General features: G+C 44.8%; 1 protein-coding gene and 1 pseudogene across 1 annotated transcript in view; both read left to right on the forward strand.

Annotated features, from left to right (window-relative positions):
* The window catches only part of GNPAT (glyceronephosphate O-acyltransferase), a 31196-nt gene extending 24619 nt beyond the window's left edge, over positions 1-6577 (forward strand). The window contains exons 10-16 of the mRNA XM_057530790.1: positions 766-1008; positions 2423-2502; positions 3367-3507; positions 3783-3882; positions 3967-4060; positions 4553-4614; positions 6089-6577. Coding sequence (XP_057386773.1) covers positions 766-1008; positions 2423-2502; positions 3367-3507; positions 3783-3882; positions 3967-4060; positions 4553-4614; positions 6089-6132 — 764 coding nt within the window. The 3' untranslated portion in view covers positions 6133-6577. The remainder of the gene's footprint in view (positions 1-765; positions 1009-2422; positions 2503-3366; positions 3508-3782; positions 3883-3966; positions 4061-4552; positions 4615-6088) is intronic.
* Positions 6578-22252: 15675 nt separating this feature from the next.
* LOC103006076 (transmembrane emp24 domain-containing protein 2-like) lies at positions 22253-22966 on the forward strand (annotated as a pseudogene).
* The last annotated feature ends 1162 nt before the right edge of the window (positions 22967-24128 follow it).

A 24128-nucleotide genomic window follows, 5' to 3' on the forward strand; every position in this document is an offset into this window, starting at 1 on the left:
GAAGACCCAACACAGCCAAAAATAAATAAATAAATAAATAAATAAATAAATAAGAAAATCCTTTAAAAAAAAAAAAAAGAATGTTGTTAAATATCACCATCTCTTTATTATACTTATAATTCTAACTGCTTGGCTATCTCTATGCCAGTGTAGTGTCAGGTGATGACTTACCAGGAACTGTTATGAGCCTGCCTCTTTAGTTATCTTTGATGTAGGAAAACCAGAAAAATCTCCTCGGCATCCCTCTGTGCTCAGAGAGACCTGAAGCTAGGAGAGTGCCTCTCTGGGCTGCCCTTGGGTTTACCTGCAAAGTTGTAAAGCGATATTCTTGCCATCTCAGAATTGGTCTAAGCAAGGTGTGTGTTTGTGTGTATGAAGCATGTCTTCTTGTGTTAGTATTCTTACGTTCCCATATATGTGATTTTCTTGTCATGTAACTTGCAATTACAAAACCTTGGTTCCTGAGGAAGCGTTGGTTTTCAGAGTGGGAATTGATGTGCGTTTCAGAATGGCTGACGGATTTGGGGTAGATAAGAAAGCACGTTACACGTCCTCAGAGAGAGTTGATTTATGAAATAGTGCTTTTACAATATCCTTCACATATGGTATCATTACCTCAATTGGTGGAGCGTAAAACCCGTACGCGGCACTTGAGAATAAACGTGTCGGGTCACTAGCGTTGATTCATACTGGGCCTGAGACTCCCAGCAGTGACCATCCCGTTTCTTCGCCATTTGCCTGAACGGATTGTCTGTGTGCATGTAGACAGTGAACTTGCTGAAGAAGTGGTCCAGTCCAGCCTTCTTCTGCACTCCAACGTCGTCAGCCTCGCCAAAGACCGGGTGACTCTGAAAGTGGACTCTGGAGACGCAGAAGTGGTCGACGGGCTTGTTTTCCAGCACGTCACCCTCCTCATGTGCTCGGCTTACAGGAACCAGCTGCTCAACACTTTTGTCCGTCCTTCCTTAGTAGCTGTGGCATTGCAGATGACGCCTGGGTTCAGGAAAGGTAACTTGCGGGAAGGTGGTCTTGAATTTTGGAAGAGACCTGGCCGATGAGTTCCATATAGAGAGCAACGCTTGAAGCCTTGTATTATAATGCTCTGCCACATGCCTGCAGCCCACACACCAGCAAGGGATGGGACCTCTAGTCAGAGCTCATTAGGATTTTTTCCCCTACATACCTGGCCATAGAATTTGGGAATTGCAAGGGACCTAAGAAATCATCTCATCTCAACCTCTCCTTTTGTAAATAAGGAAAATGAGGCCCAGCGATTCCTGGTCCCTTAAGGATCTGGGACTAGAGCACAGCTCCCCATTTGCTGGTCGGATGCTCTTTTTCTGACGTCACTTCCCTCATCTGACAGAAGCAGGCAGGGCGGGTAAACAGTCCAGCTCAGCACACGGTAGCATTCTGGTCGCACCGAGGAATATAATAATGAGTAAAACTGGTTTTTTTCACAGAAACCTGTAGTCAAGGCCAGGGGTTTTCTACCCGGGCTGCACCTTAGGATTTTTGGAGGCTGAGTCCCAATCCCAAAGGTTTCTGATGCAACTGGTCTGGGGTGTGGGCCAGAAATTGATGTTTTTGTTTTTTGCTTTTCAAAGCTCTGTAGATAATTATAAGGAAAAGCCAGAGTTGAGAAACACTGGGCTCAGCCACAGACCTTTAGCCTTGGAAGGAACCTCAGAGGTCCAACGCTCATCCTCATTTTGTGAATGAGGAAACTGGGTCCCAGAGAGGTCAGACAGCTTAGTTCAGGACACAGAAAGCTCAAAGCTTGATCTTAGTTCTGTCTGAGGCTTCTTACGTTGGGATTTGTCCACAACCGAGGGGCACATACGTGGTCTTCTAGAGTGTTTCAGTGTGAACACCCTGAAATTGGAGGCAACCGTTTGTGTCCATATGGATGTATATTTTTCTAATGAGAAAATTCACGTCAGAAAGATGGTCTATAGCCGACGGGCAGGGCAGACCTACAGGCCCGAGGGATAAGACAGTAGTCTCTATGATTGTGTGCCAGTGTGTCCCAGCGCTAAAGGTACAGTAGAGACATCAGCAGATACGAGTGTGGAAGGGAATGAAAGAAGCCATTCCTCTCCTTCTCTGCTGGGGAACCACGTACGGGGGAAATGAAGTACCCTGGCTTCTGCGGAATGCGGCCTCTTGCTCGTTACCAGACTGACCAGTTAGAGACCTGGTTGTAATTCAGTCTCAACCATTGAAACTATGCTAGCCTGTAGTTTCTCTGTAGGTAAAATTTGGATTGGTTATAGCTTCCTTTGGGGGCCTGAATTCTTGTCCCTGGTATATGAATAATATGCCTTTAAAATACTGCATTTTGGAGTATCATGGACTTCTTGGTACTCCCTGAATGTTTAAAAAGCAGAGTTGTAATTTTATGTAATGAATTTATTTCCAGAGGATGTCTACAGTTGCTTTCGCTTCCTATGCAATGTTTTTTCAGATGAGTTCATCTTTCTTCCAGGAAATGCACTAAAGGTAAATCCTTACTGCCAAAGAGCAAGTGTGTTTGCGGTGTGAGTTCTGGAAATGTTAGGCTTGGATTCACGGGTGTGTCTTCCCTTCCTTCAAGGCTACGTGCAGCAGAACAAAAGAGAAACATGGACACTCACAGTTCAACAAACTCTGTTTTAATTCTTGGTCAGGTTTAATCAATAATTTAGGGATTATTTGGTGAGAGGAACCAAATCTTTGAACCATTAGTGCAGCCACTGTAAATAAACCAACTCTATTTTGTTAGAAAATTTAGCAACCAGCACACATTTTCCAGCACCACTTGTTAGAATGAGTAGGGCCTTTTGCTTTGCGATTAGACAACAGTGGTCCTGCCTGGTGGTGTAGACAGCAGGTGAAGGATCGGGCTCCCAGAGCTGGACTTCTGGCTTGCTGGGCTGGGGGCAGTGCCAGCATTGACAGGTGGGTTAAGTGTCTGTCCGTTATGCTGAGGGCCACAGGTTTTATTCAGTAGGAAATGAGGACAGCCGTTCTCAGCATAACATGATTCTCAGTACTTTTTGGACTTGCTGCATGCACCTCTATTCAAGTGCAAGGAGTATGGCTCGTCACTGCAAAGCGAAGGAAAATCTATGGCCCAGGTGATGATTTCTGAGGCTCATCAGGTTTTTGGTGTTTGCTGTATTTGAGGTTCAGCATTGTGAGTGCTGGAACAGTGCTGCCCTGGCTCCTGTCTGACAGCCACAACAGTCCGGGAAGGCTTGCAGAATTAGCTGGTGTCTCCCTTGTTCGGAGGACACAGGGCTGCACATGCTGAGCCCAGCAGTGGATCGCTGACCTGAGTTACAAATTAGAGGATGCATTCTGTCTTCTCCCCTCCCCTTGCAGGACTTTGAAGAAGGCTGTTACCTGCTTTGTAAAAGTGAGGCCACACAAGTGACGACAAGGGACATCCTAGTTACAGAAAAAGGAAATACTGTGTTAGAGTTTTTAATAGGACTCTTTAAACCTTTTGTGGAATCTTACCAGGTGTGTAAATCTTTCGCAAGTTCTCCTTCATCCTCCCATAGCAAATATAACTAAGACTTTCCTACCCTGTACTTGTTTCTGGTCTGAAGAGCAAATGTCTTCCCCAGGTGAAAGGTAGAACTTTTTTTGGCGGGGTTCGGGGGGAGGTCTTTATTCTGCTCTAATATAATGTATCATTCTGTTAAGAGGGGCAGTGTAAAATTATTTACTCTTCTCCTGTATTTGGCTGCTCTTTTTCACTTTCTGTTCCTCTCATCCTCCCTCTTAAAACTCAGATAATTTGCAAATGCCTCTTGAATGAAGAAGAAGACTACTTCACTGAGAAACAGTACTTGGTGAAAGTTAGAAAATTCACAGGTCAGCTTCTCGATCAAGGTGAGTCACACCTCTGTGGGGGGTAACTTCTGTTAGTTGAGCACAGAAAGTAAGCCACTAACTCTCCCTTTCCCTCTCTCTTAGGTGCCTCACAGTGTTACGATGTATTATCCTCCAATGTACAAAAAAATGCCTTAGCAGCTTTTGTGAGGCTCGGTGTGGTGCAGAAGAAGAAGGTGTAAGTAACTGTGCACGATGCCCAGCGTGAGCTCAGGGGGCAGCGACAGCTCAGAACAGTTGAGCACCAAGTCGAGAGAGAGATGTGGAAATGCAGGATCTAGGAAACATTACATCATGCTTCACTTATCCATGTCCTGATTAGCTAAGTCACTCTGAGTTACCATGCAAATTTTATTGTGGGTGTGAATAAAAACCATATTGAAGCAAAGAAAGAAAGTGCTTTAGGCCAGCGTTTTAGCTTCGACCTAATATGGAAATTTATAGGTTAATTATAAGAAAAGTTGGGGGGCAGGGCATGTAGTGTTTGTGTGTGTGTGTGTGTGTGTGTGTGTATGTATGTATAATCTTACATATATATACACACAACTTTCAACTCTTTAAAACTAGCCCTGAGGAAGACTGTTTAAAAGTAGTCTTACTATATAAATAATGAATGTTGTCTTTTCCTCCTAGTTTATTCAATAAGAAAGCTTGTTACTTTTTCTCCTAGAAATAATGATTATATATTTACTGTGAATGAACCTGCCACAACAAAGTTAGAAGAAATGCTTGGTAAGTGCTGTTTAATAAAAATATGATGGGTTTGCACATTGCATTTATCAACATATAGTAAAACAAGAAAGTATGGCACTAAATACTTGATCAAAATGAACAGCAGTAGAGTTTTGGTATACGCAGAGAACTATTTCTATCATCTAGAATTTTCTCAAGGAAACTAAGGAGAAAACTAACAGAGAAGACACAACAGGCATAAAATAGGCGGTCTTATACAGCATAAAAATGATCAGCTCCTAACATAACTAATCAGGGTCCAAGATCTAGACCCTTTACATCTAGCCCTGGTGAACATCAAGAAAATTCCTCTCGTTTTGGTCCTTGGATTCATTTGCTCCCTCTCCACCCTCAGATCTCTTCTTTCCTGTGGGAGGGGTCGGGGTCAATGTCCCCATCATATGTAGACTCTGAACTTGAAATTGGGGGCTGATAGCACATCCTTGGGAGAATAATCCAATCCAGACTCTTCTGCAGGTCCTATCAGCTTATAAAGAAATAGTCCAGCCCCAAAAGGCGAGGCCATTTGTTTATGGTATACAGTAAGAGTCAAGACTTTTGATATAAACAGATTTGAAAGGTCAGAGGAGGTAGAGAACACTTCTCATAGGAATGATGGGGTGACTTTAGAAGGGGAGGGTGTTAGCTTTTGAAAAAAATAATTGTCTGCTGATTATATTGAAAAAGGACTAGCTCACTGAGTGGATATTCTTACAAGTAGTATTTTTGTACCTAATCGTAACTCAGTACACTTGTCAAACCTGTATAGAAGAGCTTTAGATAGATGTCTGTTGGGATTAGGGGAAAACCAGGGCAGGCATATGGTTAAAGGAGAGTCATTGAAGAAAAAAGTATAGAGGGCAAAGGTGTAGTTGACAGAGATAGGGAAGGTGAAAATACTAATTTCTTGTTGAAGAAAATACGTAGGTTGAAATCCCAGTCTTTTTTCTTTTTTTTGGCCGTGCTGCGACTTGCGAGATCTTAGCTCCTTGACCAGGGAATGAACCTGGGCCCTCGGCAGTGAAAGCGCGGAGTCCTAACCACTGGACCGCCAGGGAATTTCCCCCCAGTCTTCTATTTACAGTATGTCTGAACTTTCAGAATACATAACCTTGAAACTCGATTTTGAATTTGGTGAGAGGGGCATAAAGCTAAAACAAACCCCGAAGCCCTCGTCGTGAGGACGACGGGATTGAGTTCTTCCTCTCAGAAGGCAGATATGTGAGTGTGAATGTACTAGACCATGCTAGACGTGAAGTTCAGGAAACATGGCTGTGGGGCTGGCCATGCCCATCGCCTCTGAGACACCGCTGCTTCTCCTGCGAAGGGTGCTGCTATCTCCATTGGTGCTTTGTCAGTCTGTAAAACTCTGCACAAGTGTCATGTGTTTCTCTTTTGCCAGTGCCTAAACAGTTGTACAAGGAAGGGCAAACTCAATATCATTTCATGAGCCGTCTCTGTCTTTCTCCCTTAGGTGGTAAGACACCGGTAGGAAAACCGGCAACTGCAAAGCTTTAGTGATCGCCAAATGGTTGCGGAAAAATTGGTCATATAATTACTGTCATCCAAGGACTCGTATTACAACAAAGAGGGAAGCAAAGGAAGAGACCCATCTTCTCGTCCTTCATAAGGCGTCAAGAACGGCGGGCTCAGTAGAGAGGAAGAGTGACCAATTTAAGCAATCCGTGAAATCTCCTCCACGATGGTTAAAAAGGCATTTGTGTCCAACTCCGTGTGTGTTTTAAAATAAAACAGGCTTTCAGAAACATGTTTGGAAAAACAAAACCGAGCTCCTATTTCACTAACACTTTTTAACTTATTACATGTATTAAACTGTTACGTTGACTTCTGAATTAAAGTGCAGCATCGAGTCTAAAGGCTCTGGCCATCAAAAGAAAACTACTAGAAAGGGCATATCTTAGACTTCTCCTGGCTTTCTTTAATTAAAGTTTCCTCAAACAAGTGCACGTTTGACAGAGATCTGTAATATGGTAGCTAGCTTACAGTAAATTTTGCCACCTAAGGGCCTTAATCAATAAAACTGAATTAGAGAAAGTACATGGAACAAAGAGAAGTTAGGAGAAGTATCATAAATAGGCTTAACAATTCAAGGGAAGAAAAGTTTGAAATAAGGTGGGTGAACAGCAAAAAACTTGACAGCTAGCCACTACTGGAAGTGACATTTAAGCTGAGAATTAGGGTGAGAGGAGCCAGTCCTCGAAGTGTGGGGTTGAGGTGACAGGAGGTACGGCGGGTGGGTGTGCAGAAAGAATAGTGATCAAAATGTCCTGGGATTGGTTCCAAAGGACCTGAAATGTGGCTGAAACAAGAGTCATGGGAAGTGAAATTTAAAAGAAAGGCAGGTGTATTCGTCTGCTTGGGCTGCCGTATGAAATACTACAGAGTGAGCGGCTTAAACAGCAGAAATTTGTTTTCTCACAGTTCTGGAGGCCGGAAGTCCAAGACCAAGGTGCCAGCAAGGTAGGTTTCATTATGAAGCCTCTGTTCTGGGCTTGTAGGAGGCCACCGTCTTGCTGTGTGTTCACATTAACTCTTTGTGCACCCGGAGACAGAACAGTCTTCTCTGCTGTCTATTCTTAGAAGGGCACTAACCCCGTCAGATGAGGGCCCCACCCCCATTGACCCCATCTAGCCCTAATTACTTCCCAAAGGCTCATCTCCAGATACTGTCACACTGGGGATTAGGGCTTCAATATCTGAATTTGGGGGCCACCATTGAGTCCATAGCAGCAGGGCTCAACATCTGTAGTGGCTTAGAGACTCTTGTAAAACATTTGAACAGGAATATAAGTGCCATGGGAAATGCTGAAAAGTTTCTCGACATGTGGTTGTAGGACTGTCTGTATGCAAATTCCTGGAATGTGCGTTTGTTCCCCAGAGGCCAAACTGTTTCTGCTGCACATTCGGATTGGAGAGCCATTGCTCTAGTCCGTGTGTGGGGGGCAGAGGGGCCCTCTGTGTGGCTCTGCTTGTTTGGGAAGCCAGAGAAGACTGGCGTGTGTTGAGGCTGCCTAAGAGCTGAGGAGGCAATTGGGCTGTTCCTGGCTGAGGGCTGTATGGCATGCCAGCCAAACGGCACTGAGCTGCTGCCCTCCAGGGAGACCAGAGCAGTGGGGAGGCGGGGTCCTGGCCAATTCTAACTGCGTAGGCATGCCTTACAAAGAATCCCTGTACACCCAGTTTGGTTACTTGTTTTCTTCTCATGCCATGAATATATGTGTTGAAGACTAAGGTGACTTTTATCTACTTTGAGACCTGTTTGTAATGCGTTTCAGGTTTGGGGACAAAGACCTTGGAGTTTTGGGTGCACGTGGCTCTAGACTTGTCTCCTGGCCAGCTCTGGCATCAGAACCACACAAGTAAGCAGACAGAGGAGGGGCAGGAAAACGGGGTGCAACCCAAACCAAATGAGGCCTTGCAGCAGAGGGAGACAGCTGTGGGAGGTGGCAGGGGCCACTTTTCCACTCTCAGTCTCCTCATACCCTCCCAAGTCACTCAAGTCAACCTAAAGTCTTAGTCAAAGAACAGCACGCTTCGTATGCCAACAGAGCTTCAAAGCGTGTATCCTGTACCCTGCCGCACACAAGCTCCTGCACACACTGCAGTTGCAAGCCACACTGCTGTTCCTAAGGCCTTCCCCTCCACACCCCCGCCCAATCTATAAATTCTGGAGCTGCCCCTGCTTTGAAGTAAGTAAAAAGAAAGACCCTTAGCATCTGGTTTTCCAGGACAGTCTCCCATCCAAACAGTATAATGTAGCAGGTAAGAATGCAAGGTCCAAAGCCCAACTGGCTATGAAATCCAACTCTGCCGTACAGTAGCCCTGTGTTCACGTGTGATTTGCTTAAACTCTCAGAGCCTCAGTTTCCTTATCCATAAAATCGGGATGATGCTAATACCTCTTGAGTTGTGAGAAACGTGTGTCAGTAAAATGTTTGAAACAGTCCTTGGCAGTAAGTGTAACCTGTTATTACTGCTACTCCTGACGGGGACAAACCCTCCTTGGCTTCTCAGAGTAAATGAGATTGGGTGCTTCTGGAGTGGTCAGTATGGCCATAGGCACTCGCATCCCTGACTTAGAGCAGGTCTCAGCCCAGCTGTTCAGCCCAACAGCATTATGGGGTGGTGCGTTGCTCCATCTCTACCTCCTTCTCTCTGTCTCTCTCTCTTGCAGACACCTGCCATCTTCCAAGGCCAGCTGGGCTTTGGTGGAAATCACAGCTTTTCCCAACATCCCTTCTTCCTCCCACCAATAGAATGGAATCCTTCAACGTGGGGTAGAAAACAGATTTTGATGCCTTCTTTGACTTGTTCATATCTTTACTTCTTTTTTTTCCAGATTAAAGTTATCAACTCTGACAGAAGTGTGAATCCCCCTCAGTAGGTTCACACACATCATTTTTCTAGAGCCCACCCTGGCTGGGCTGGTTGCTTTCGAGGCCTGCTGTATAGCTGTCAACCTGGGGTTTCCCGTCACTGTGACCTTAACAGTTCCCTTCACTTTTCTGCATGGGATTCCCCTCCCTCTTGGATCCCATGTCTTTCTTTTTGTTTATTTGTTTATTAATGTCAGTGAAGCCCATGTTCCAGGGGTATGAGGGATTAATATTTTAGACTTCACCTGTTTAAAAATATCTTTTTTTCCACTCTCATTGTTGTCTGATGGCTTAGCTGGGTATAGAATTCTAGGTTAGAAGACTTCCTGGTGGTGCAGTGGTTAAGAATCCGCCTGCCAATGCAGGGGACACGCGTTTGAGCCCTGGTCCGGGAAGATCCCACATGCTGCAGAGCAACTAAGCCTCTGCACCACAACTACTGAGCCTGCGCTCTAGAGCCCGTGAGCCACAACTACTGAAGCCTGTGCACCTAGAGCCTGTGCTCCACAACAAGAGAAGCCACCGCAATGAGAAGCCCGTGCACCGCAACAAAGAGTAGCCCCCACTCGCCACAACTAGAGAAAGCCCGCGTGTAGCAACAAAGACCCAATGCAGCCAAAAAATAGATAACATGTTTTAAAAAAAGAAAGAAAACAGCATAGAATTCTAGGTTAGGAATAATTTTCCTTCAGAATTTTGAAAAGCATTTCTCCATTGTCTTCTGGTTTCTGAAGTTGACTAGAACACTCTGATTCCTGAATGTAAACTGTTTGCTTTCTCAGAAAGTCTTTAGAATCTCAGTTCTGAAGTTGCAGGTGATGTGCTTTGTTCTCAGGGAGTTTTTGTGGCTTAAACAAATGTATTATTGTACTGTTTAGGAGGTCAGAAGTCTGGAAGGAATCTCAGCGGGCTGAAATCCAGGGGTCAGCAGGGCCGTGCTCCTTCTGGGGGCTCTAGTGGGAATCTGTTCCCTCGCCTTCCCAGCTTCCAGAGGCAGCCCACATTCACTGGCTCCTGCTCCCTCAAAGCTGTGGTGTCAGGCTGTGTCCTCACACCGCGTCCTCCTGGTCCTCTCTTCTGTCTCCCTCTTCTCCACCTTTTTAAAAACTGGAGATATAATTGACGTAACATTATATTAGTTTCAGGTGTAAATATAATAATTTGGTATTTGTATACATTGCAAAATGATTGCCACAATAAGTCCAGTTATTACTCATCACCAAATATAGTTACAGAATTCTTTTTTTCCTGTGATGGGAGCTTTTAAGACCTACTGTCTTAACAACTGTCAAATATGCAATACAGTATCATTAAGTAGCATCACCAGCCTATACATGACACCCCCAGGACTTGCTCGGTTTATAACTGGAAGTTTGTGCCTTTTGACCCCAGACCCATGTCATCCACCTCCAAACCCCTGCCTCAGGCAGCCATCAGTCTGTTCTCTATATCCATAACCTCAGTTTTTTCTTTTTTTCTTTAGAGTAAGTGAGATCTTATGGTATTTATCTTTTCTCATCTGACTTATTTCACTTAGCATAATGCCCTCAAGGTCCAACCATGCTGTCACAAATAGCAAGATTTCCTTCCTTTTCATGGCTGAGTAGTATTCCGCTGTATATGTATACCACAATTTCTCTATCCATTCATTTATCAATGGACACGTAGGTTGCTTTTATGTCTCGGCTATTAAGACCTGCTCTCTAGGGTCTACAGCACAAACTGTTTGGCTTCATCTCCTGCAGGTTAAGGCTCAGATCTCCTACTCAGTTACCACCAAACTGTTGGCTTTCGGTTTGCAAGCATTCAACCTGCAATCTTTCAGCCAGATTTCTCTTAGCTGCCTACTTCGGGAAAAAAATGTTTGTGCATACATATTGAAAGCATACATATTACCTCTTTGTGAAAGAATGGCCCTTCTGAATTTTTTGTCATTTTAATTGTGACTTTTATTAGGTAATCTTCTGTAAAACCAGTTTGCCCTGTGGGGGGAAAGTTTCCATCACAGGCTACACCAGAAAGATCGGAGCCAGTCCAGAAGGGCCCTGGGCCACCAAGTACCTATTTATATTGATCTGCAAAGAGCTAGTGAACAGGTGTATCCCTGAGACCAAACCTTGCTGTCTTGGGAGGTTCATGAAGCTTGAAGTAGCATCTTCTGCCGCTTTGTGTGGACCAAACCAGATAGAGAGCTGCTCCCGGTAATCAGGAAACAAGAAACCTATTAGAAGTTATTGACTATGAAATAAGAGGGAACTGAGAGGAAAGATTACACTTACCTCAGGGAAAAATATGGATTTGGGGTCCAGTAAAGTCTTAGCTGCTTCTATGTAGACTCAGGGCTTGAAACCTATGTTTTCTTTGGGAATTGAGCCCTTAAATACTGAGAACAAAAAGGAAACAATTCCACAAATAGCTAACATAAAAATGAACTTTTCTTAGAAAGTGTGATCCTGCCTCCGCTGCGTTAACTGGACATGAAAAATGAGATTTTCTGGCTGCTTCAGTTTGACAAAGCAGAGACAAAGCAACTTGTCCAGCTTCCTCTTCCCATGGGACACTCTCATAGGTAGGATGATTTATCAGTTTCTTCAGGCAAGCTTGGGGGTTAAAGCAGACCACATCCGTATAGTCGTAATTAGCAGTATTTATGTGTGGATCACCTGGAGAGCTGGCTTAACATACAGATTCTCAGGCCGCCCCACCAGGGTGGGTTTGGCGTTCCAACCACAGCACCTACATCTGACGGCTCTAAGGAGGCATGCATCTCGGGGACACTGGGCGGAAGCCAGTCGAGGTTCCCCAGGTGGCCAGTTCTCGGGTCATGATGAGCTTCCCCATGCAAAGAGGGGCAGGGCCAGGACTCACGATGCCTTAGCCAAACCAGGAAGGTAGCACCCTGCCAGCAGGCAGGGACAGCAACAGACGCGGATTTCCTATAAATAAAAATGATACTCGGGCTGCCCTGGTGGCGCAGCGGTTAAGAATCCGCCTGCCAATGCAGGGGACACGGGTTCGAGCCCTGGTCCGGGGAGATCCCACATGCCGTGGAACAGCTAAGCCCGTGCACCACAACTACTGAGCTTGCGCTCGAGAGCCCGCGAGCCACAACTACTGAGCCCACGTGCCGCAACTACTGAAGCCCGCGCGCCTAGAGCCCATGCTCCACAACAAGAGAAGCCACCGCAATGAGAAGCCCATGCACCGCAACGAAGACCCAAGGCAGCCAAAAATAAATAAATAAATAAATAAAAATGATACTCTGAAACAGGAGCACTTGTTAATTTAATTTCACTGGCCAAAGCAGTATCAATGTCTACATTTTTTCAATGACATTGTTTTTCTTTCTTATCTGTTCACGATGCTTCTTTTGTGAGTTGGAACTAGACTCCTTCGGAAGTGCGTTAAAGAGTGTGAAATTAGAAGACCTCAGTCCCGTTTCAGGGCAGGAGAGCTGTACCATGTACGTTCCTCTGCAGGTTTCCAGCCGCCTGCACCAGTGCTGCGCCCAGAGGAACCCTGGTGTGTGCTCTGCCGACTCGGTGGGGACAGGACCCGTCCACGCTGGACCGCTCAGTGCCTGGTCTCCCCTTGCCTCCCATCGCGGGTGTTCTGGGCACCCATTCAGGCTGCCGCCGCCTGCCCCTTAAAGACCAACGGTGATCGTAGCAGCTAACGTATATTAAGCCGCTGCTGTGTGCCAGACACCGTCCTAAATCCCTTACGTGTGTTGTGTCCGTTACTCCTGCAGACGGTATGCTGCTATCACTCCGCTGCGTGGCTGACCAAACAGGCTGAGGTTAAATCACTCACCCCAGTTCACACAGTGAGAAGCTCAAGGAACCAGATGTCAGTCAGGCGTTGTACCGTGGAGCTGGCCCTGAGAGCCGGCTGAGGACGAAAGCAGTGACGACTGCGAGGGGTGGGGGTGGAGGGTGGGTGGGGAGAGGCTCCACGTGCGAGGAGAAAGCAGGGGAAAGAGCTCCCTCCTGGGGCAAAGGACTGCGTGGGCGCCGGGAAGGGAGCAGACGAGGAAGGTCAGGCAGGGCTGGAGCTCGGCTAAGGGCCCTCGGAGTCCTCCAGCCTCTTCCCCCAGGACCGGGAGAGGGTGGGGAGGGGCAGCGGGGGCAGCGGGGCCACAGCCCGCCCCCGGCCCCTGCTTCTTGGGGCCCAGAGGGCTGCGGGACAGAGCACGCTCCAGGCGGCCCTGCCGGCTGTGCTCCTCCTGTCCACGTGCCCGTGGGGCAGCTGTGCGGCCCGTTCCCAGCTGGACCGGGCGCCAACCCAGGCCCAAGCCTGCTGCTCGGGAGCCCTGCCACCCTGTAGCTTCCCCCGATGCCTCAGCTTCCTCCTCTGTTCCGTGGGGATGACAGGGTACCCATTTCACTCGGGGCGCATTAACCCACGGGGAGCCTCCAGTTAGGGTCAGATACCTGACCCCAGCAGGTCGTTGCTGGCCCTCGTCTGTGCTCACACGTGGGTGCTGCCCAGGCCGGGAGCCCCCCTCGTCCCCAGCTTGTCCTGTGGGCAGTGACCCTCGCGGCCAGCAGAGCGCTCCCCAGGGATGCGGGTTACCCGGGATCCCTGTTGGTGGGACGCTCGTGGGATCTCCACTGGCTCATGCTGCCCTTGGCCTCAGAGGAGGAGATCACGCTCTTTAAGTGTCAAGTTCATGAATTGAAATCGAAGGTAATGTTCTGCTCAGAAAACTGAAGCTTCCTTTAACCCATTGTGCTGTTTGTCAGGTGCAGCAACCTCTGAACCGAAGGGCTTGAGGTCGGGACGTGGGCGAGGCCTCATTGGGCTGCTGTGTCCCTGCCAGGCCCCTCGGGGGTACAACCCGGGCCTGACTGCTTCTGCTTGGCCAGCGCTTACAGGGGGCCAGCTCCGCGCTGGGCACTGTCACGAGAGCCTGACGAATGTTAGCTCGTTTGATCCTCGGGACGACCGTGCGGTCGTGCCCGTTAAGATCATCCTCTCTTTATCCACGAGGAAAGCGAGCTGCACGGACCTGCCGTGACGTGATGACTTAAATCGTTTCCATTTGCTGTTTCCATTTCCCAAATGCTTTTCGTGAAACGACTAGGGGCTAACAGGACAATAACGTCCAATCTCAGGCCAGAGGCCAAAGGGACGGAGTTGCAGGAGCCCAGGCAACGGCCCAGAGCTGCTCAGGGCAGGACCTGGGGCAGCAAAACTGCTGGTCCAAGGGGTAGGGGTGGGTCACTTAAGATGCCCTGGGACCCAGCTAAGGACCGAATCGCCCTGGAGTGGAGACAGGTTCCCATGGGGAGGCTGCTAGGGCTTCCCGCTGGGACGGCAGCTTTACTGTCATTACCGAGACCCATCACCTCCTTCCTCTCTCTAGCTCTCTCTCTCTCGTTCTTTATTTAAAGTCACCATCCTGGTGAGACCCAGTATATATATGTGCTATATACACCTGTGGATGAATATTTCTCGATGTTTTCGTTTTTCTCCATATGTATTTTTCTTTTCCTTTCTCACCGCTCAGATCATCCAGTTTCATCCTCCTTGTCTTGGGGGAAGTCAGCAGTGGGGTGGAAGGCAGAAACATCACCCGCAAAATGTTTCCCTCTTAGGCTTTTTGGCTTTTGTTTTCACTGATTTAAACCCAAGGCAGAAAATAGGATTTTCAGGAAGAAGCAGGGCCCCAAAAAAGGAGTGGGAGGGAAAGATGCCTGCTTCCTGCCCACTGCCTCTCACCTCCTGCACCTGGCCCTTAAGTTCTTCAGAAAAGAAAGAAGGTCTTGGGGCCGGGTGAGTGGGGAGCGGTTTGTCCTGCGGGACTCCAACTACTGTTGAGTCCAGAAATCGACGCTGGGTGGGGGCGAGGGCGGCAGGTGGGGCAGGGTGAGGAGCACCAGCATGGAGAACCCAGACCCTGGGGTGTGCCCGAGGGCCACCTTCATAGTGGCAACAAGGAAACCACATATTCTTAATAGCCTCCGCACGATAAAAGATACGCTATAAAGGGGACAGTCAGACAAAAAGAGATATCAGGGAAAATAAACATGAAAACAGATAGGAAATGAAAAACTCAGTAGAAGGTTGGAAGATGAAGACATTTCTCACAAATTAGGGCAAAAAGAGAAAATAAGACGAAAATTGAAAATAATATTCTTTTCCTCTGAGGTTCTAATTATCCGCATTCCGCATGTCACTGAGGCCCCTTCTAAAAGTTTCTTTGTGTTTTAGTCTGAGTATCTTTTTCTAACCTGCCTTCCAGGTCACTAATGCTGAATCTAATTTACCCTTCCTTTTTAATTTTTTTTTTGTGTGTGAAGTGGTCCATTTTAAAAGTCTTTATTGAATTTGTTACTATACTGCTTCTATTATATGTTTTGATTTTTTGGCCGCAAGGCATGTGGGATCTTAGCTCCCTGACCAGGGACCAAACCCACACCCCCTGCATTGGAAGGTGAAGTCTTAATCGCTGGACTGCCAGGGAAGTCCCTGATTTACTCTTAAATCAATCTATTGGGTTCTCAATTTCAGTTGTTGAATTTTACAGCTCTGGGCTCTCCATTTCATTATTTTGTTTGTTGGCTTTTACTTTCCGGTTCTCTGAGAAACTCTCGATTTTGTTATTTATTCCTGAGAGCATATTAAAGTCTGTGCCTGACAACTCTTTTATCTGGGTCCTCTGTTAGTCTCTTTCTATTATCTATTGTTTCTCTTGGGTTTTAATCAAATGGTTTCTTTCCCTCATAGACCTCATTATTTTTATTTGAGGGCTAAACACTGTACATAAAAAAACTACAGACTCTTTGAGAATTTTCTCATCCTCAGTGAAAGATTTGGTATTTGCTTCTGGCAGACCACTAGAGGAACTAGCAACCTCAAATCCCCTTAATCCAATTACGGTTTATGATGAGTCCACTCAGCTAAATATAATATACAATTGTATTTTCTCCTTTTTTACTCTTAAAGTAGCATACTATCCCACTATTCTGCATCTTGCTTTATATTTAACAGCATAGTTTAGACACCTTTCCACATCAGTACAGAGAGAAGGCATTCATTTTAAGCTGCATAGTGTTACATTGTATGTAAGCACTGAAGTTTGTTAAATTAGTCCCCTATGGATATGCCCTTGGGTAGTTTCCAATCCTTTTTGTTTGTGTGTTTGTTTAAATATTTATTTATTTATGCTGCTCCGGGTCTTAGTTGCGGCACACGGGACTGTCACTGCGGCACGTTTAGTTGCACCACGCAGACTCTTAGTTGCAGCATGCATGTGGGATCTAGTTCCCCGACCAGGGATTGAACCGGGCCCCCTGCATTGGAAGCAGTGGAGTCTTACCCACTGGACCACCAGGGAAGTCCCAGGTAGTTTCCGATCTTTTGCTGTTACAAAAAACGTTACAATAAAAACTTGTTCAATCTCTTCTTTTGTTTCTTTCTCCCTTTTTTCCCCTTCTTGTATTCCCATTAGGGGTATATTACCCATAATTGTTGTCCCACAGTCCTTGCATATTCTGGTCTGTTTTTTTTTTTCCAGTCTTTGCTCTCCTTGCTTTTTGGTTTTCAAGGTTTCTATTGATACTTCCTCCAGCTCAGAGATTCTTTCCTCAGCTGGGTCCAGTCTACTAATAAGCAGTCTTCAATTCTATGACTGTTTTTTTTTTTTTTTTAACTTTGGGTTTATTTATTTATTTATTTATTTATGGCTGTGTTGGGTCTTCATTTCTGTGCGAGGGCTTTCTCTAGTTGCGGCAAGTGGGGGCCACTCTTCATCGTGGTGCATGGGCCTCTCACTATCGCGGCCTCTCTTGTTGCGGAGCACAGGCTCCAGACGCGCAGGCTCAGTGGTTGTGGCTCACGGGCCTAGTTGCTCCACGGCATGTGGGATCTTCCCAGACCAGGGCTCGAACCTGTGTCCCCTGCATTGGCAGGCAGATTCTCAACCACTGCGCCACCAGGGAAGCCCTATGACTGTTTTTTATCTCTAGCCTTCTTTAAAATTCTTTCTTAGGATTCCCATCTCTGCTTACACTGCCCATCTGTTCTCGCCTGCTGCCTACTTTGTCCATGAGAGCCCTTAACACATTAATGACTGTCGTAATAAATCCCTGGTCTGGTCATTCCAACATCCCTGCCACTCCTTGTTCTGATGCTGGCTCTCTCTCTTCATCGTGCTTTTTGCCTTTGGGTACGCCTTGCAATTGTTTTTCCTGTTGTACCAGGTGACAGGAGCTGCTGGAAACAGGCCTTTAGTGATGTGATGGTGAGTGTGGGCATAGTGGGAGCCTGCTAATAGTTCTGGGGTTATGTCTCTTTCTTTCAAGGAGCCTGTGCTCCTGGACCGTGAACTTCACAACTGTTTCTCAGCGTTTTTCTCCCCGCTCAGCTGGGACAGGATGGCGAGAGCGGGCTGAAGTTGGGGATCTCCCTTCAGCTAGGTTGCTAGTACCCTGGCAGCTTAGTCTCCGGTTAACTAGCTCCTCCTGAGGGCAGGCTTGTTAAGAATAGAACGCTCCATCCTATTTCCAGTTGTCCCGTTCGCCTCCCCGTGCCGGAAGCCTGAGGGATTTTCCTCTGATATTCACAGTTCGAGCTTGGTGGCAGGTAAATTTCACAGTACTGCCCCCTCTCCTGGGACTGCGTCCCCCTGGAGCTTTTAACTCAGACTTGTCTGCGCTGGTCTGCCAGCACCTCACCAGGCCCAGCTCTGGTGTCCTACCAGGGGCACCGGCCGCTCGTGGCTTTCACTCTGAGCCTCTGGTCCCGTAACCTGAGACCCCCTGTGTTTGCCTGCCCGTCTCTCCAGTCCTGGGGGCACTCATTTGCCCTGTGTCCTCCCTTTTTATGGATCCAGGAAGAGGCGTTGATTTTTCAGTCTGTTCAGCTTTTTACCTGTTAGAACAGAGCGGCAACTTCCAAACACCTTACGTGCCGGACCGGAGACTGGAAGTGTTCTTAAAAACTTGTTCATAAACCACGTCTACGTTTGTTTAATGGGTAAACCTCATTTAGGAAGTACGTGAAGATTTTTGTAGGATAAATCCCCAGAACTGGATTGCCAGGTGAAAGGGCTTGTATAATTCTGCATTTTCAAATTATACAGCAAATCAGTTTACAGTAATCCCTACCAGCAATGTATGAGACCACAGACACGAATATCAATTCTGGCTTGGCTTCTATAACTTTGTTTAATGTGTTTAGCAGGTATAATAATCTAAAAGTAAGTCAACTTATCAGGCAAAACTAATGAAGGTTGACACAAGAAACACAGCTCTTTTCCTGCAACTTTTCTACTTAAATGACACCTGGGGACGTCCCTGGAGGTCCAGTGGCTAAGGCTCCGTGCTCCCAATGCAGGAGGCCCGGGTTTGATCCCTGGTCAGGAAACTAGATCCCACATGCCACAACTAAGAGTTTGCATGCTGCAACTAAAGATCCCAACTAAAGATCCCGCATGCCTCAACTAAGACCCACTGCAGCCAAATAAATTTTTTAAAAAATGACACCGGCCCAGTGGTTTAGGAGCTTCTCTCGCCTCTGCAGGGACCTAAGTTACATCCGTCTTAATGCCCGATGCAGTTTCTGCACGTTTGAGCCTGTTTAACATCACTGATGATGTACAAATTGGTGTCAATGGCAATAATCTAACTTTAACTATCTCATTAACTCAAACCTGCCACTTGAATTTTTCTAAGGAAATCATAAAAAATAATAATATCCTCTGACATAATATAATACGTATAATTTTAACAGAGTACCCAAAATGTGTATGGATAAGCCTTTGGAAAAAAGAGCAATCTATCCTGGTGAGATGTCAACATCAGCCAGGATCCAATCACACAGCTCAATGGCTTAGAGCACTAGCCCTAGAGGAGTGTCCTCTGAGTTCAAGTCCCTCCTGAGCCACTTAGTTAGGGACCCCCTTGTAGGTTGGATTACTTGCAAATTATTTAATTTCACAAAACCGCAATTCCTTCACAGACTGATGTGAAGATTAAATAACCTGTTAAAGGGGCTTACCACACAGCTTGGGCTATTGTAATTGTTGATCAATGGTCCCCCAAAGAAAGGTTCACACGTTGCTTGTCATACTTGAATTTTTTTCATGCAGATATTCTAATTCTTATTATTATTTTTTTAATTTTATTTATTTATTTATTTTTGGCTGCGTTGGGTCTTCGTTGCTGCACGCGGACTTTCTCTAGTTGTGGCCAGCGGGGGCTACTCTTCATTGCGGTGCGCGGGCTTCTCATTGCGGTGGCTTCTCTTGTTGCAGAACATGGGCTCTAGGCGCGCGGGCTTCAGCAGTTGTGGCCCATGGGCTCCAAAAGTTGTGATTCGCGGGCTCTAGAGCGCAGGCTCAGTAGTTGTGGCACACGGGTTTAGTTACTCTGCTGCACATGGGATCTTCCCGGACCAGGGCTCGAACCCGTGTCCCCTGCATCGGCAGGCAGATTCTTAACCACTGTGCCACCAGGGAAGCCCTCTGATTCTTATTGATTGAGGCACATGCCAAAATAATTTTGTCTTCAGAAACTTTACTTAGAAACACCAGCTTGAAATAATTCTGTATATAAGTGATCGTCTAGTTAATGACAGAGTGAAAAAACTGGGCCTGGGACCTGGTCTTGAACACAGCCTGACACTCAGTGGGGAGACACCTTAGCCAGGTATATGGCTTTCGCTGAGTCTCTTCCTGTATCTGTACAATGAGTAAAACAATACCTATTTTCCAGGTTATTGTCAGGATCAAATGAGATCAAGCATGTAATAAAGGGCCTGGTGCAAACTAGTCACCTCATAAATGAGAACTGTCATTAGTTATTAAAGAAATGTGCTCAATAGTATTTATTTAATAAGCTTTTATCATCTATGTTATGCCCAACACTGCTCTAGGGAAGTTGATGAGAAAAAATGAAATGCAAATATTCTGTGTGAATGAAACATACATGTGTTTCTCAATACATACAGAATGTATTTAACATACAGACAGCTTACGTATCCCGTACATCTCTGACACAGCGTGAAATGGGGGAGAGATTCAATGGAATACCTCCTTACCTCCTTGTAAGAGCTCTGACTGTCCTGGAAGCTTAGGGTGGCTCATTATACGTGAAGTGACACAAGTCACCTGTGTCACACTGTATGATTTTTCATTCTCATTGTTCAGGAATCAAAAGGAATGCGGATGTGTCTCATCACTTCACCATCATTATTATCATGCTGCACACACTCACCTGATGAATGACACAAGCACTGGATATCAATGCAAAAATTCTAAGGAAATATTCATTAGAATCAGGCACTATATTAAAAGAATTATGGGTTACAACCAAATAGAATTAATTCATAGAGTGTGAATGTGGTTCAGTGTTAGGAAATCTATCTTAAAAACTTACCAAATTAATATGACAGAGGAGAAAAATAATGATTAGCTCAATAGATGCTGAGGTTCATTTGATAATTCAACATGCATTCCTGACCTAAAAAAATTAAAACCACAACTCTTAGTTAACTGGAAGAGATGATCACTTCCTTAACGTAATGATCAAAAGCCAACATCAGGCTTTGAGGGAAAAAAAAAAAAAACAGGAAAAACACTTCTAGTAGATACATATCTGGTATAATTTCTAATTCCTTGATATTAATATCAAGCAAAAACTATGATTTAACATAGTTTTGGATGTTCAACCTAATATAGAATATTAAGAGAACCCCATAAGATGTATAAAAATTTAGGAGGCAGAATTATCCTTATTTGGGTGATGTGATTATATACTGGAAAACTCTTTAAAAAAAAAACCCAGAAAACTAACATCAGTACATTTCTTACCTACAATCAGAAAACATAATGGAGGTAAAGATTTCATTCACAAAAGTATTACAGATGAAGAACCGAGGAATAAACTCACCAAGAACGTGCAAGATCTACCTGAAGAAAATTTGAAAATGCTGCTGAAATATGAAAGTACACTTGCATAAATAAATAAGAAGATTCAAAATTATAAAGATGTCAAATTTCCCTAAATTGATCTACATTCGATATGATTTCAATCAAAATGACAACTCTTTTGGAGGATGGTAAGGAATGTCATTAAATTATTCAAAATGCAATTTGAATAATAAACATGTAAGAATACTTAGGAAAAAACTGAAACAGCAGAAGAATGAGACCAGTCCTAGTTGTTATTAAATTATAAATCTACAATTAAAACAGGTTGATAATGGCACAGACATCAAAATATCAGTGAAACAGAACATAGAGCCAAAAATGTACCCAGATACACATCTAGTACAACTATAATAAATTATTAAAATGGCATTTCAAGTAACGGGGGGGAAAAAGAAGGATGATTCAAAATTACTGCAGCAATTTGCTAATTATTGATAGTTGTGGGAAAATGGGATTCTTACATCATTCTTTAAAACAAATTACAGGGGCTTCCCTGGTGGCGCAGTGGTTGAGAATCTGCCTGCCAATGCAAGAGACACGGGTTCAAGCCCTGGTCTGGGAAGATCCCACATGCCGCGGAGCAACTAGGCCCGTGAGCCACAATTGCTGAGCCTGCGCGTCTGGAGCCTGTGCTCCGCAACAAGAGAGGCCGCGATAGTGAGAGGCCCGCGCACCGCGATGAAGAGTGGCCCCCACTTGCCGCAACTAGAGAAAGCCCTCGCACAGAAACGAAGACCCAACACAGCCATAAGTAAATAAAATAAATAAAAATAAAATTAAAAAAAAAAATTACAGACGGAGCAAAATTTCAAATACTACAATGTACTAAATGGCTAGAAGAAAAGCATGAGTGTTTTTGGAATCTCAAAGTGAGTAAGGCCTTTCAAAGTCTGACCGAAAACATAGGAATCACACAGAAAAAACTCAGATAAGTCTGGCTTCGTAATGGATTAACATATACTGTACTCCAAAAATAAATAAACAAATAGATAAATGAATAAGTGACAAACGAGGGGCAAAATATCTGTAACAGTACACATGAAAAATTAATTTCCTAAATATACTATAAACTACAAAAATCATACGACAAAGATCATCTAAGAAAAGAATGGCAAAGGACAGATGTAGGGAGCTTAATAAAAAAGGAAATACAAGGTTGCTGAATCTCACTCATAGAAATTACAAGCAAAACTTGGTAAGTTTTTTTCACAGACGAGTAAAAATGAATAAATCTTATTACAATCGGAATAGTCTGGAAGCCGCAGTCCCGGTCTTGGGTCCTGGCTTCAGACCCAGCCCCACCATGAGGACACTCGCTGAACTGCTGGCACTCCTGGCCTCCCTCCCGGCCACGGCCTCGGGCTACTTCGTCAGCGTCGACGGGCCTGCCAAGGAGTGCTTCTTCCAGCGGGTCACCTCGGGCACTGAGATGGGCCTCATCTTGGAGGTGGCCAAGGGCAGCTTCCTGGACATCGACGTGGAAATTACAGGGCCTGATAATACAGGAATTTATAAAGGAGACCGGGAGTCCAGTGGGAAATACACATTTGCTGCTCACGTGGATGGAACATAATAAGTTTTGTTTTAGCAATAGGATGTCCACTATGACCCCAAAGACAAAGTGATGTTCACCGTTGATACTGGGGAGGCTCCAAAAGGACAAGACATGGAAACAGAAGCTCAACAGAACAAGCTAGACGAAATGATTAATGAGCTCGCGGTGGCGATGACGGCTGTAAAGCATGAACAGGAATACATGGAAGTTTGGGAGAGAAGACACAGAGCAATCAATGACAACACAAACAGCAGAGTGGCCCTTTGGTCCTTCTTTGAAGTTCTTGTTCTAGTTGCTATGACACTGGGACAGATCTACTACCTGAAGAGATTTTTTGAAGTCCAGAGGGTTGTTTAAAAAGCCTTTTCCTGATGATCCCAAATTCATAATTCACTGTTTACCAAACATCTTGGTCATAATAATGTCATTAGTTTCTCCGTTTTTATTTTCTGAACTGTACATTCACAGCTTCTGTTTCTTTGTGATTAACAGATATTGGGGGAAAACACTTTTTTAGGAAAGTTATAGTGAAAATTTGACATGTGATTGGCATGATTTCATATTTGAATTCTTCCTTCATTATACAGGTCCTTCCAGAACTCAAACACTGCGAGTGGAATATAGGTGTATAGTCCTTATTATATCTTCTTTCCTTTTGTTTTCATCATAAAATGCAGTTTGTTCAGGATAGTACTTTACTGATAGCACTTTACTAAAAATGACTGCATTCTTGGGATCCCTTATCCTGCAGTTCAAGTCATTAAAGATTCATTTTGTTGAGTCCTTATCAGAAACAACAATCTGAGTCTTGACATTTTCTATCCAGCCTAACCTTTTTCCCCTTTAAAGTTTTACTTTGAACCTTAGAACTCAATCACCTCCACTTAAAATTCTTGACACAAGCAGCTAATAACCATTTTTTGGTTTCTGCCTAACCTTGTAAGAAATCTCTGTTAAAGCCAGTTCTCTGGGTGGTGCAGTGAACGGTATTTCTTTTTTTTCTATGCCGGCACATACACTTTCTCTATTCTTGGCACGTAGGAGGTATGCATTCACATAATTGGAAAAATCTGGATTTCTGATGCCAAAGGGTTAAAAGCCTCTTGGATTTCTTTGCAGTGATATACAGCCACTATTTTATTTTTTGATCAGTGGCATTTTGGCCACTAATTAGTGTACTGAACGTTACTGTCAGTACTAGGGTTTTTGTTTCTGGTTTTTTTGGCTCTTTCTTTTTCGGCACATGTGAATTTTGTTTTGTATAAAACGAAATGATGTTCTCTTGGTCTCTGATGATGGGTTTAAAATTAAAGGAGCATCTAGTTTTGGTGTGGGGATGATCCAGGACCATGTTGTGACTGATGTATATTAGTTACTTGGACATTTTTTTTTTTGGATCTTTGCAAGGGGAAAACTACAAGTAACAAGTTTTATATAATTAATTTAAATTTGTTACAGGTTTTCATGTTCAGGATAAACAATTTTTCAACCTTGGGTGAAAATACTTGCAACAGTTTTAAGGTGACTGTGTTTTACCTTAGGACAACTGTTGCATGCCAATTTGTGTGCGTGTGTGTGTGTGTGTGTGTGTGTGAAAACACTTCAAAATTGAGTTAAAAGATGT

The sequence above is a fragment of the Balaenoptera acutorostrata genome, chromosome 16 (assembly GCF_949987535.1).
Source record: "Balaenoptera acutorostrata chromosome 16, mBalAcu1.1, whole genome shotgun sequence".
Taxonomy (NCBI): Eukaryota; Metazoa; Chordata; class Mammalia; order Artiodactyla; family Balaenopteridae; genus Balaenoptera; species Balaenoptera acutorostrata.